The sequence below is a fragment of the Pipistrellus kuhlii genome, unplaced genomic scaffold (assembly GCF_014108245.1).
Source record: "Pipistrellus kuhlii isolate mPipKuh1 unplaced genomic scaffold, mPipKuh1.p scaffold_m20_p_38, whole genome shotgun sequence".
Classification (NCBI taxonomy): Eukaryota; Metazoa; Chordata; class Mammalia; order Chiroptera; family Vespertilionidae; genus Pipistrellus; species Pipistrellus kuhlii.
In genome coordinates, this window is record NW_023425538.1 from 1,037,878 (window position 1) to 1,050,634 (window position 12,757).

The following is a 12,757-nucleotide window of genomic DNA, read 5'->3' on the forward strand; positions in this document are numbered from 1 at the left end:
TCCAAAGCACCTTTGCTCTGCCTTTTCAATGAGCCAAAGCAGCCCCACCTCGGCCCACTCCTTTCCGAGAATACTTCCAGAGAGCTAAAATAGCTCCTGTCGCTTCTTCTATCCTAAGCCCTTCCTGCTTTCACTGTTCCCATCTTTACTAAACGTACTCTCAAAATAAAAACAAAAAATTAGCCCGCCCTACCCAGTTTGGCTCAGTGGATAAAATATATTAATAAACAAATAGATAAAATAAAAAATTAAACATAGAATTACTACATGATCCATAAATCTCACTTCTAGGTATAGAACCAAAAGAACTGAAAGCCAGGACTTGAACAGGTATCTGTACACCCATGTTTATAACAGCATTATTCATGCTAGCCAAAAGCAGAAACAACCCAAGTGTCCATGATGGATGATGAACAAAATGTGGAATGTACATGCTATGGGATATTATTCAGCATAAAAAAGAAAGACAATTCTGGCACATGCCACAACATGGATGGACCTTAAAGCCGGTGTGCTAAGTAAAATAAGTGAGACACAAAAGGACAAATACCTTATAACCCCACTTAAGTGAGGTCCCTAGAATAGCAAAATTCATGGAGACACAGAGTAGAAAGGTGGCTGCAGGGCTGAGGGAAGAGGGGCGTGGGGAGCTGTTAAATGGGTAGTTTCAGTTTTGTAAGATGAAGAGGGCTCTGGAGATGGCGGTGATAGCTGCACAATAGTTTTTTTTAATATATTTTATTGATTTTCCCAGAGAGGAAGGGAGAGGGATAGAGAGCTAGAATCATCAATGAGAGAGATACATCGACCAAGGTGCCTCTTGCACACCCCCCACCGGGGATGTGCCTGCAACCAATGTACATGCCCTTGACCGGAATTGAACCTGGGACCCTTGAGTCCGCGGACTGATGCTCTATCCACTGAGCCAAATCTGTTTCAGCGCTGCACAACAATTGAATGTACTTAATTAACACTACTGAACTGTACACTTACAAAATAAGTTAAAATCATTAATTTTAATGTATATTTTACCACAATAAAAATCTTAAACAGGTGACATTAGTTTTAGTCATATTTAATATATTACAATATTCTCAAAATATCATCATTTTAATATGTAATTTTAAATATCATTGAAATGTTTTATATTCTTGTTGCCATACTAAGCCTTTGAAAACGTAACACTCAGCATGTATGTTACACTGACGGTGCCCCTCAGGTAGGGCCTGCCCATTTCAAGTGCTCAGCAACCACATGGAGCCAGTGGATGCCTTGCTCTCAAACCTCCTCGGCAGGCATCTGCATTCTAGTTGCAAAGACCCACATCTCCCCTGCAACACTTCTGCAGCTCGTCTGCAAACACACCTGCAGTTTTTCTGAAAACCCCACACCACCTTCAAACACGCCCACAGCTCTAGGCCAGTCCCCAAATCTCATTGCAGGCATCTTCAGAACCTTTGCAGGTTGATCTGACCTTCAAATCACTCCTCTTTGCATGAATGTTCATCAAGTTCCATAAGCCAATGGGAAGCACCCTGGCAGGGCCTCAGATAGTCATCTCAAAGTCGGGGAGCCGGTGGCCCGAGGCTGGGCAGGAGACCCCCAGATGTACTTCCTCTTGCTTTCCCTCTGGCTCTTCATCCTCCTCCTCTTCCTCGAAGATCTCCTCCTCTTCTTCCAGGAAAGCAACCAGCTCCTCCCGCAGCAGCCCCATCTCCAGCCCCAAGCTACACAGCTGGCCGAGCAGCTGGACATCCACTCTTCGAAGGTTCTCCTGCCAGAGGGAAATGGAAGTCATAGGCATTCCACCCAAGAGAGCATCCTGCCTTCCCCTCCCCCACCCACCACCCCAATCTGGATGGGAGCAGGTCCCAGCTCAAGACCTAACAAAGATTCTTTGCTTGACGAAACTTTGGATAGGCTCCTGTATCTTTTCCTAAGCCTACCTCTGCACCTCCTTGTTCAATCCACTTTTAGCAAGAATCCCCAGCCTCCACACCTGAATACTCTCCATATCCTATTGAATCGGGTTCCTCATCCTCCCATTTCCCCCAGGTGATGTCTGATCACCCTGGACCCTCTTCAGCAGGATCCTGCTGAGTCGCTTTACCCAAAATGTCCCCTTTCTGTTCATGTAATTTTCTACCCACTAACCCCCAGCGGCTCCTAGGTTGTAAATTTCCATTTGCCCATGCTGTATTTGGAGGTGATCTCTCTCTCTTCCACTGCACAATCCCGTCACAATGGTCTCTGTACCCATCACCTTACCACCTGTAACCTGTGTTCTTGGGCTGGTCCTCACTATGTCCCTGGACCTAACTGTCACCCTGCTTCTCAGTGTCTCCTGATCCGTTTCTGTATTTCATTGTCCCTCCCTGTCTCTACCTCCCTCTGTATGTGTCTGACTCTTAATCTCTTTGTCTTCGTTTCCCTCTCTTGTTATCTATCTCTGTGTCGCCATCTGTCTTTGTTTCTATGACTTTCCATATCCATCTTTCTCTGTCTCTATTTCTGTGTCGTCATATTTCAGATAATCTGAGTCTGTCTCTGTTGCTATCCTCAATCTCATCTTTCCATCTCTATCTACCTCTTTCTTTCTGGGTCCCTCTCTGGGTCTCTGTCTCTATTCTTATCTCTCACTCTTTGAGTCTATGTGTCTGTCTGTCTCTCTCTCTCTCTCTCTCTCTCTTTAGCTGTGTGTGTTTGTGTGTGTGTGTGTGTGTGTGTGTGTGGTGTGTGTGTGTGTGGTGTGTGTGTTTATTTCTCTATTCCTGTCTCTCAATTTCTGTCTTTCAATCTCTGGCCCTATCTATTTTCAGGCATTAACACTCATTCACTCTCCCCCCACCCCTACTCTACCTTTGGCCCCTCCAAACTCCTCACTTACCAGTTCCTCCCAGATCCACAGCAGACTCTCCCTGGCACCTTCGGTGTCTGTCCCTGGGGACGTGAGGGTCTGGCCAGCTCTCCATGATGAGGGGACACCCCTCAGGGCCCTGGGGGGTGGACCCAGCCCTGGGGGCACCAGTCCAGCCTGCCTCAGCTGTCTCCACAGCTCCATAGTCTCTGAGCAGTAGATGCCAGGAGCAGGAAGTAGCAAGGTCCAGAATGACCCCACCCCCTGGGAATCTGGGGGGTGAGGGAGTAAAGGGCAGTGGAAGGGTGGTGGTAGGAGGGTCTGACATGGCGTCCCAAAGTCCATTCTTCAGTGAGAATCAGCATTTTTTTTTCTTTCTGAAGTCTAACCTCAACTCTGTTCACAAGGGTCCAACTCCACCTCCTATTCCCATCCCAATCCCCACCTCTTCTCAGGCCTAACCCCTTCCACTGTGTTTGGTGTCTATTGATGCTTGGCCTCGTCCTGTCTGGCCCTCTCCTGAGTCCCTCCCACCACTCATCCTCAAACCCCAGGATGGTTCTTGCCTTCCTCCACTCAGGCCACCCCAGGACTTCCCAACCAGTCACCTGAGCAGCTAGGAGTGGCTCCAAGAGAATGGTCCCTCAGCAGGGCTGCCTCCGTGTCCAGGCTGCTGATTTCCACTGAGCAACCAATTCTGCTGACTCTAGACTTGCCCACAGATATTATTACTGTCAGCATTGGGCCCCGCCAGGGAGAAGGGTGGAAGACACTCCAGGCCTCTCTGCTAGAACTCCTCTGCCAGGCCCAGGCGTTCGAATTCCTTTGATGTGTCAATGGCTCCCAAGTCTCTGACTCCAGTCCTGACCATTCAGCTCCCTGCTCAGCCTCTCCACCTGGATGTCTCAAGGTGAATATGGTCAAAACAGAACTCTCCATCGGGACCTACCCCATTGTACTAGTTTCCTGGTGTTGCTATAACAAAGTACCACAAACGTAGCGACTCAAAATAGCACCGAGTTATCCTCCTACCGTTCTGAAAGTCAGAAGTCAAAAGTGGGTTCACAGGGCTCGGTTCCTTCTGGAGGGTCGAGGGGAGAATGTTCCTAAGCCTTGTGGATAGAAGTCTAACCCACTCCAGTTTCTAGAAGCCGCCCACACCCCTTGGCTCATAGCCTCTTCCTTTCATCACTCCACCCTCTTGAATCTACCAGCAGGACTCTCCTGCCGCCGTTTATAATACCCTCATGATTACACTCGGCCCCCTCAATTATCCAGGATAATCTCCCCATTTCAAGATTGCTAAACTTAACCACATGTTTTGTTTACCATAGAAAGTAACATATGCACAGTACCAGGATCAGAACATGGATGTTAAGGGGGTGGGAGGGGAGTCGGGGGTCAGGGGTCAGTCATTTTCAGCCACCACACCTGTCCTTCCAAACACTTGCTATTCCCCAGTTCTATCATTTTAGTTTCTCAAGCTGTTGGCCCGACCTTCAAAACGGACTCATAAACTGAACACTTCTCACCATGTCCATTGCCCATCCCTGCTCCTGTCCCCTCATCTCTGGTATGGATGGTGACAGTAGCCCTTTGCTGCTCCCTGCTCCCACCCTTGCCCTCTAACATTTCAGCCTGGCAGACATGGTCTTTACACAAATCTGTCCTGTGAATGCAATATCATCCTGCCATACCTGCACAGTCAGCCCCCTGCCCTCCTGTCTGACCCCGTCTTCTACCTCTTTTCAGTGGCTCCCTTCTCCGGGCCTTTGCACTGGCTGTTACACTGCCAGTGCCTGGAACACTTTCCTCCCAGAATTTTGAGTGGCTGTTTCCTTCCTATCCTCCACTTAAATGTCACCTCTTCCTATGGCCCTATACCACAGTCACTCCCTATTTTATTACCTGTTTTTATTTGCCTCTTATCAAATACTAGCTGAAATGATGCTGCTTATTCATGTTTCTTATCCATCCTCTCCTTGCCTGGAATGTTGACTCCCTGAGAAAGGGGCTGGGTCTGTCCTGTTCACCACGGTAACCTCAGCACCCAGAGCAGTGACTGCCCATGGTACATGCTCAGTAAATATCTGTGGGATGGATGGATGGCTAATTCTATCCACAAGACTTCACATTGAAGCTTCACTCTGAGCTCCAAGCTGAAATCATAAACACATCACAATACTAATCTTGAGACCTCACCTTCTCCTCTTGCTCTGAAGTCTAACCTCACCCACTCCAGCCTTTTCCCCTCCCAGGGAAAAAGAATGCTGGTCAGCTTTGGAGGTACATCTTTCCTTATTATAAGGAGGTAGCGAGTGAGAGCTGGAGAAGAGGGAAGCTCAGGGGAACCGTGGGGGCAGTCAAAGGAAAGGAAGGTACTCTGACAGGAAGGGCTGCCCACCTCTCCTCGGGAAAGTCTACGGAGAGGGCGCTCAGAGCAATCTCTAAACCCAAGAGTAAAAAGCGCGTGTGGCCGGCACCGGTTTGGCTCAGTGGATAGAGCGTCGGCCTGCGAACTGAAGGGTCCCGGGTTCGATTCCGGTCAAGGGCATGTACTGTACCTTGGTTGCGGGCACATCCCCAGTGGGGAGTGTGCAGGAGGCAGCTGGTCGATGATTCTCTCTCATCGATGTTTCTAACTCTCTATCCCTCTCTCTTCCTCTCTGTGAAAAATCAATAAAATATATTTAAAAAAAAAAAAAAAAAAAAGCGCGTGTGCCTTTAAGAGGAGCCTGCAACCATGATAAAGACAGAGCCAGGTGGGTGGGATAGGAAAGGGGAAAGGGCCGGCCCCTTCCGGTTACATAATCTCCACAAGATGGCGGCGCCCAGGGCGGTAGGTCTCGGGGTTCCTAGCACGCCCAAATGGAAGTCCCCTCGGCTGCCTCTGCCTTCGGGGCCTTTGCCGGCGCCCCGGAAGCGAGGGGCGCGGGGGCGCAGGAGGACCCCGGCCGGGCCTCGCGCTGGCCGCGGAGACGTGGCTGCTGGGGCCGGGAAGGACGGGTGTGGGTCGCGGGCTGCTGGGGAGGAAGAGGGGGCGGGTCTGGCAGAAATAAGCCTATAAAAGAAGCAGAGAATGCGGTCCGATTGGCGCACCCAGCCAATCAGAGGCAGGGATGAGGGAGTCCACGGGCTGGCGAAGGCGGGACTTGTGCCCTCCCCGGTAGTTCAGTGGTTAAAAGCAGCGCGTTTCCCGACCCACCGAAGGGTTGCGGGTTCGATTCTCGGCCAGGGGCGCCGAGAATCTGTTTTGCTGGTTCCATACCCTGAGGGAGGCAACCAATCTCTTATCTCCCTCCCACTCTTTCTAAAACAATGAGGGGGAAATATCCTCGCGTGAGGATTGACAAAAAAAGAAAAAAAGAGTGAAACTTGGAAGGGAAAGGGGGTTTGGAAGGGTAAGGCTCTGAAGAATACCAGTAAGGGAAATTCAGAACAGTTAGGAATATTGATAGGAAACCAAAGGGATGTTGATGGAATGGGGGAGCCAAAAGGAAAATACCTGGGAGGGTTAAGGGTGAATTTTTCAGTATTTGTGGAGAATTTTTGGAAAGAATTGGGTAAAGTCGGTAATGAAGTTAGAGAAAATTAAGAGGTTGGGAGATTACGAGAATTTTGAGGGAAAAAGATTTGGGCAAGTTTTTTTTGGAAAAAGAGAAGTTGGTTAAAGCATAAAGAAAAATTGGGGGCAGGCTGAGAATACTTTTAAGAGAAGTTTAAGGGTGGTTTGGAAACAAACTAAACAAATTAAGATTATATTTGGGGAAAAGAATTTGGTTATTCAGGAAGACTCTAGGGAAAACTAGGTAAAATGAAGGGAAGAATTTGTGGAAAATTAACAGGTCAGATAATGGAGGTTTTGAGAGAAAATAAGCATTTGAGGGGGAAATAGAGAATTTGAGAAAATCAAGAATTTTTGGCTAAATCAAAGAGACAATTTAGGGTTAAGAGGAAGAACTTGGGGGAAACATGGAGGGAAATTTGGGAATCCCAAATGCGGAATTTGAAAATTCTGAATTTAGTGAATCAGGAACATTGTGTGTGGGTTGGGGGGAGAGGGGGCATGTTCATAAACATAGAAAAGAACAGAGGCGATCAGCCTGGTCTCACAGGAGGCTCTCCAGACTCAGCCTTTCCTCTTTCTTCCAGTGCCTGCGCCTGGTGGCCCCCATATGGAATTTGAGCGCCAGTGGTAGCCGTTGTCTGAGCAGTGCCGTGACCCCTGAGGGCAATCAGAGGAAGGGGGGGATGTTGCTCCAATTCCTGGCTGACCGCTTCTATGATGTGGAGGCTTTGAGGGACTATTTGTTCCAAAAGCAGCTGTCAAAAGTGCACAAGAAAAATCGGTGAGAACCCCTGGCCTGCAAGACCCTACTGCTCTGCCTCACTGGTCAGAACCATCCCTGCCCTTGCCACTCCTGGGTGGTCCTGTGGCTTCCAGTACTCGCCATGCGACTTATATCTTCATGTATGGCTCATACCCTTCCCAAGGACTCCAGTTCATGTAGGCATCCTGCTGCCCATCATCTCCTCTTGGTCTAGCTGGCTCCTCAGACCTAACCTGGTGAACAGCAAACACTTGATTTCCCCTAAAAGATTTGCTCACCTCCATGCCAGTAAACAGCACCACTGCCCACCCAGTTGTTCCAGCCAAATTCTAAGGAGTCATCCCTGATTCCTCTGTCTCTCTGACGTCTACATCTAGCAGGTCAATAAAATACTAGAATATCTCAAATTTGACTAGTTCTCACCTCCTTCAGTGTTTGTAGCCAGAGCAGAGACTCCTCACTTTATGGTTGGATTACTGCAGTAATATAGCTGATCACTGTTTGCCCCTACAGTCTCTTTATAGGTTACAAAGCAGCCAAATGACTTTTTAGAAAGTAAAATTAAGAACATTACCGTTTTGCTTGAAATCATGAAACAAAGAACATTACCATTTTTCTTGAAACCCTAAAAGTTTCCAGTTGCAACTAGAATGAAAGCCAAACTCCAAAGCCAAAAACCTGGTACCTACTGAGCTTTGAGACACCTACCAGGGACTCTCCTCACCCCTGCAACATGGTGTCTTCATTGCTGTTTGTTCAACTGTCCTAATTTGAGCAGCTGAGCCTTGCACTGGCTGTTCCCCTTGGCCTAGCAGCCTCATGCCTTGACCTCTGCGTTCCTTCCTGCCAGTCAGTTCTCTGCACAAGTTTCAGCACCTCCACGAAGCATTTCTTATCAGCCAAACTGCACTAGCCTTCTCCATCCCCACCCTGACCCAAGCCACTCCTAGTCAGCCTCTGTTCTCCTCCTGGAATTGATACTGCCTGCCACTCGCTCTCCTGGTTTATTACTGTTTCTTCCTGTAAGTTAACTTCAGAAGGGCAGGGACAGTTATCTGCCTTGGTCACCACTGCCCCCCTGTGCCCAGCACTTAAGAGTCACTCAGTTAACAGTTGTAGCCTCTGTGTGTCCGTCAGTCCCGATACTGTGGACTCTGACCGTCTCAGCAGCACTGAAACATGGTGAGGGGCAAAGTGCTCCCCAGGCCTCACCCTCAGCTACTGTTCTCTCGGCAGATCCTTCGTCGGCATCAAGAAACGATACGGCCCGTACATCGCAGGAGCCTCCTTTGTCCTGAAGCAGGGAGGCGCAGTCAAGTATGACAGCAAAGGTGTCAAAGGGGGATGGGGGAGGCCAAAGATGGGCTCTCTAAGCCTCAGGCTCTTCAATCAGGCAGGCTTCCCCGTGAGTCCCCCAGCCTCTGGCCCCCACTGACAGTGGCTTGGAGCTTCGTCTCAGGCTTCCGTTTTGTCATCTGGAACATGGAATGATAGTGTATCTAACCTATAAACACATTTTCAGTGTAAATGCTTGTAACAAGGTCTGGTATGGCACATGTGTTCAATAAGCACTAGTTTCTCTTCTCTCCTTCCCTCTTCCTCTTCCAACCTTTGGGAGATTTCCACTGCCACCTTTTCTCTTCTTGCTTGAAAAGCAAAATTCATGTAGATTTTATCTACTTCTCATCATTCTAATTAAAATTTTTACTTGGTTTGTGCATTTCCCCCAGCACCTTCCTTAGAAAAGGAAGGTATCTGCCGAGACCGGTTTGGCTCAATGGATAGAGCGTTGGTTTGGGGACTGAAGGGTCCCGGGTTCGATTCTGGTCAAGGGCATGTACCTTGGTTGCGGGTATATCCCCAGTAGGGGGTGTGTAAGAGGCAGCTGATCAATGACTCTCTCTCATCGATGTTTCTAACTCTACCTCTCTCCCTTCCTCTCTGTACAAAATCAATAAAATATTTTTTTTAAAAAGAAAAGGAAGGTATCTGAAAATGTCCCAACTTTTGCCCATCTAGAAAGGTTCTTATATTGGAGCTCTTTTACATTATCAGTAATGTCTCCAGCCCTCAGCTTCTAGGTACATAAAGCTGGCCAAACATTCCATATTTAATAGGATCATCCTGGGACCCAATGAGACCAGATGTGTATACCCCTTAGAACAAGAGCAGACAGTACCATCATTGTATTAAATGGGCTGGGTAGTGGTCTCAGGAGGCTGGAGGTGATAGATGGGGTACCCACCTGGAACCTCCTTTCTAGATTCCAAGGCCAAGAGTGGATTCGGGCCACTGGGCATGGCTACTCCCGCCTCAAGTTGTTGAATTTCCAGGCAGTACCTATAGAGGCGGTGGATGCCAGTGACTGTGCCATCAACTACGAAGGCCTGGACAACATCTGTGAGTGGGGGGTGAGGTGGACATGGGCGGGGCTCTGCATTTTCCCTTTCATGGTGGGCTCCAGAAGGGTTCTTTCTCAGTGCCATCTGCCCTCTCCCTTCCGCAGTGGCCCTGAAGGAGCTGCAATCCCTGTTCCTGCAGCGCTGTCCCCATGTGGATGACTGGTGTCTCAGCCGCCTCCACCAGCTGGCCAGTTCATTGCAGGAGCTCTCGCTGGCTGGTTGCCCCCGAATCTCCGAAAGGGGCCTCGCCTGCCTCCATCACCTCCAGTAAGACCTCAGCTCAGCCTATCCCCTACCTCCATCCCCCCACCCTAAGCCAGGGCAGGGGCTCCCACCCAGCTCACATGGGATAGTGGGGCGGGAGCAGTGTCAGGCAGTTGGTGGTCTGCCTGCCTCCATGACAAACCTGGTGTCTGGGGGAATTAATGAAAACTCCATATTTTCACTATTATAGAACCTTAGGAGCCAGAGATGTCTATTTGTAATTAACACAATGGATTCATGGATGTGGGCATTCTCTAGACAGTTAAAGATTTAAGAAGCTAGGTGTTAAATGGGGGCCAATGCACCCCTCCATACACTCTCTCAGATGCTGTCCTCATGCGAGACTTCCCCCTTCTTGATTCCTCAGGAACCTCCGCAGGCTGGACATCTCAGACCTACCTGCTGTGTCCAACCCAGGCCTCACTCAGATCTTGGTGGAGGAGATGCTGCCCAAGTGCGAGGTTGTGGGGGCTGAGTGGGCCCAGGGCCTGAAGTCGGGGCCGGAAGAGCAGTCTCAGGACACAGCCAGCCCCCTCCCTACCTAGTCACAGCCCCTCCCCATCCAGAGGGATCTCAGCCAGGCGGTATGGAGTCACTGACAGTTATACTTCTGGCTTCCAGTTGGGCTCACTCATTGTGGGGGTTGAGGTGGGACGAGGGATGTGGCACTGGGGGGTCAGGGAAAGGAGAGCATGTGGTCCCCACCTCATGGACTGGCTACACTCTGGACTGAAGGTCACAGCTCCTGTCATCCTGTCAGGCAGCCTTTCCCACATACTTCTAGTAACTTCCTTCCTGGCCAGGGTGGGGCTGGTAAGGACTCTCGGTTGCAAGTAGCCCCAGGGAGCTGCATTCTCTCTGCGGCCTCCCCACTTTGCCCACTACTGTGTTGAGTCTTCTCAAATGAACCTTTTAAGTGTGCTGTTTCCTACCGCAACCCTATGGTATAGGGGTGCTCCTGGCATCCCAAAGGGATAGTTATTCCGTGTGGGACTAGTCAGCTCACTGCAGGGTACGGCATCTCTTGCCCACACTCACTAAATGCCAGTAGCATCCCAAGTCCTATGATGTTCCAGCTTATTGACTGACTGACTTCAGATTCAATGTTTTATCTGCTCTGAAAACTGGACTGGCCTTTGAAATATTTTTCCTTTATTAACTGGCATGAGCCTTATCAGTAGGAGGCGCTTGAGAGACTTTGCAGGAAGCAAGGCTTTTGCTTCCTGGTTCCAGCTCACGTGTGCACGCTCCTGCCTCGCTAGCTCTCTGGTGGCCTCTCCCATGGCCAGGGGGTCAGCAGCCTCCCCTGAAACCCCACCCTGCTCCACCTGGCAGTTTCCTGGAGGTGTATTTCACTGGGCTACCTCCTGTGAATGTCCACCACACCCCAGAGGTGATTTCCAAGGCACCTTACCAGTGAATCCCTTGTCACTTTAATTCGCTGTTGGAGTCAATAATTCTTAAAATGTTTCCTGTTCCGATTGCTGGGCTTTTCCCCCTCTCCAGATTGGATCCAAACTGGTATGGCATTGGTATCCAGAGTGTTCCAGGAGCTAGGCTCACAGAGATGGGACTGAGTCCAGGGCCTGCAGTCTCAGTCAGGCCATCACGGGTTTATTGTGATGAGGTGCAGCTGAAGCACCAGCCCCAGGAGCCCCTCTGGCTGCAGCACTTGACTGCTGTGGCAGCGATGACCATTCTAAAGATAGGCAGGGACAGGTTCTCTGCAGTGCCCTTGAATGCCTACAGCACAAGGACGAGCTCGGGTCTGCCACCTCAGCTCAAATCACAGAACTGAAGCACTTCTGTGACAGCCCCTATGGTTAGTTCTTGTAGCCACAGGGCTGAGTGTACTGAAAATGCAACACAGCATCGATGGTTGAATTCCTCTCCTCACGTGAAAGTGAGGGTGCTGACTGGTAACAGTGAGATCTTGAAATTTCGTACGCTGTTGTCTCAGGAGAAGCACGATCTTGGAAACTCACCTCACTCAGCCTCCTTAGCAGCATCTGAGGAGACCACCAGTCTTCCTGTGCTTGAAACCCCCAGATGTAATGGGGAAGAAGCCTTGAGAGTGTCCATTCTCAAGAGTCATCACAAGCACCCTGCTATCACTACACCCATAAATACCCCGGGACAAATCTCAGCATGCCCCAGGAGACAAGTGCTCACTAAGACCCAGGAGTGACAGCTTATACACTAAAATACTTGTTTAGTCAGAAACCTGGGGAACCCATGCAGGAATGGATTCTAAGGGTCTAAGACCAGTGAGGGTGGGCAATTTCACTGGTTCTCTGGTACAAGGGTACTTACTAAAGATTGTGGATTTAGTGGGTTAGCTTGTGCAGCTGGGGGTGGTTCTAACAGCTGTCTTGGTTGGGTAACTTGGACTTGGATTCAACACTGGCTTACAGTTAATGAGGCAAGAAGTCAGAAGGGATCCAAAGGCTTAGGGAGGCAGCGATTTTGGATTGATCATGGTCAACCTGCACGTCTAGCTGACCCCTAATCCCCGCCTTCTCCCCCCCCCCCTCCCGCTCTGTTCCACAGAAGGCACCTCTTCTTGACACTCAACTTTCCCTGTTCCCATTGCTGTGTGCTTTCCCTCCTGATTGGACCCAGATTGATGCACATAGCAATAAAAACTGTGCACTCTGAGATTTCCAGAAACACTCCCCTGTGGAGAACCCTGCAGCCCCTGGGAGTAGATAGTTGAGCCAGGAGAGTTCAGGGGGCTTGGACCTCTAAGCCCTGGGGGAGGGCTTAGACCCCCATCAGGGGTGCTGAGGCCCCTGACCCCAGTATTCCTGGTTGTCATTTCCCACTCTAGCTTTTATTCCATTAATAATCCCCACTTCCTCCATTACTGTCTTCCTCCAGCTGGTCCCATGGGCTCCATTATT

At 49.7% G+C, this 12,757-nt stretch overlaps 2 protein-coding genes across 5 annotated transcripts; one reads left to right on the top strand and one right to left on the bottom strand.

The window, feature by feature from the left end:
* Positions 1–331: 331 nt before the first annotated feature.
* ERICH4 (glutamate rich 4) lies at positions 332–3,217 on the bottom strand. Its single transcript, XM_036408192.2, has 2 exons — positions 2,888–3,217; positions 332–1,774 (listed from the first exon to the last, which is right to left on the bottom strand). The coding sequence occupies exons 1-2, from the start codon at positions 3,200–3,202 to the stop codon at positions 1,547–1,549; spliced, it is 543 nt and encodes a 180-aa protein (XP_036264085.1). The 5' UTR covers positions 3,203–3,217; the 3' UTR covers positions 332–1,546.
* A 2,405-nt stretch (positions 3,218–5,622) lies between these two features.
* On the top strand, positions 5,623–11,981 carry DMAC2 (distal membrane arm assembly component 2). Of its 4 annotated transcripts, none has more exons than XM_036408182.2 (6): positions 5,624–5,696; positions 7,010–7,206; positions 8,425–8,505; positions 9,452–9,588; positions 9,695–9,857; positions 10,222–11,981. In XM_036408182.2, the coding sequence occupies exons 1-6, from the start codon at positions 5,679–5,681 to the stop codon at positions 10,397–10,399; spliced, it is 774 nt and encodes a 257-aa protein (XP_036264075.1). In that variant the 5' UTR covers positions 5,624–5,678; the 3' UTR covers positions 10,400–11,981. The 4 variants fall into 4 exon arrangements, with proteins under 4 accessions (XP_036264077.1, XP_036264075.1, XP_036264074.1 ...); XM_036408181.2 differs by lacking the exon at positions 5,624–5,696 and adding an exon at positions 6,161–6,196; XM_036408184.2 differs by lacking the exon at positions 8,425–8,505 and having other exon boundaries at positions 5,623–5,696.
* The last annotated feature ends 776 nt before the right edge of the window (positions 11,982–12,757 follow it).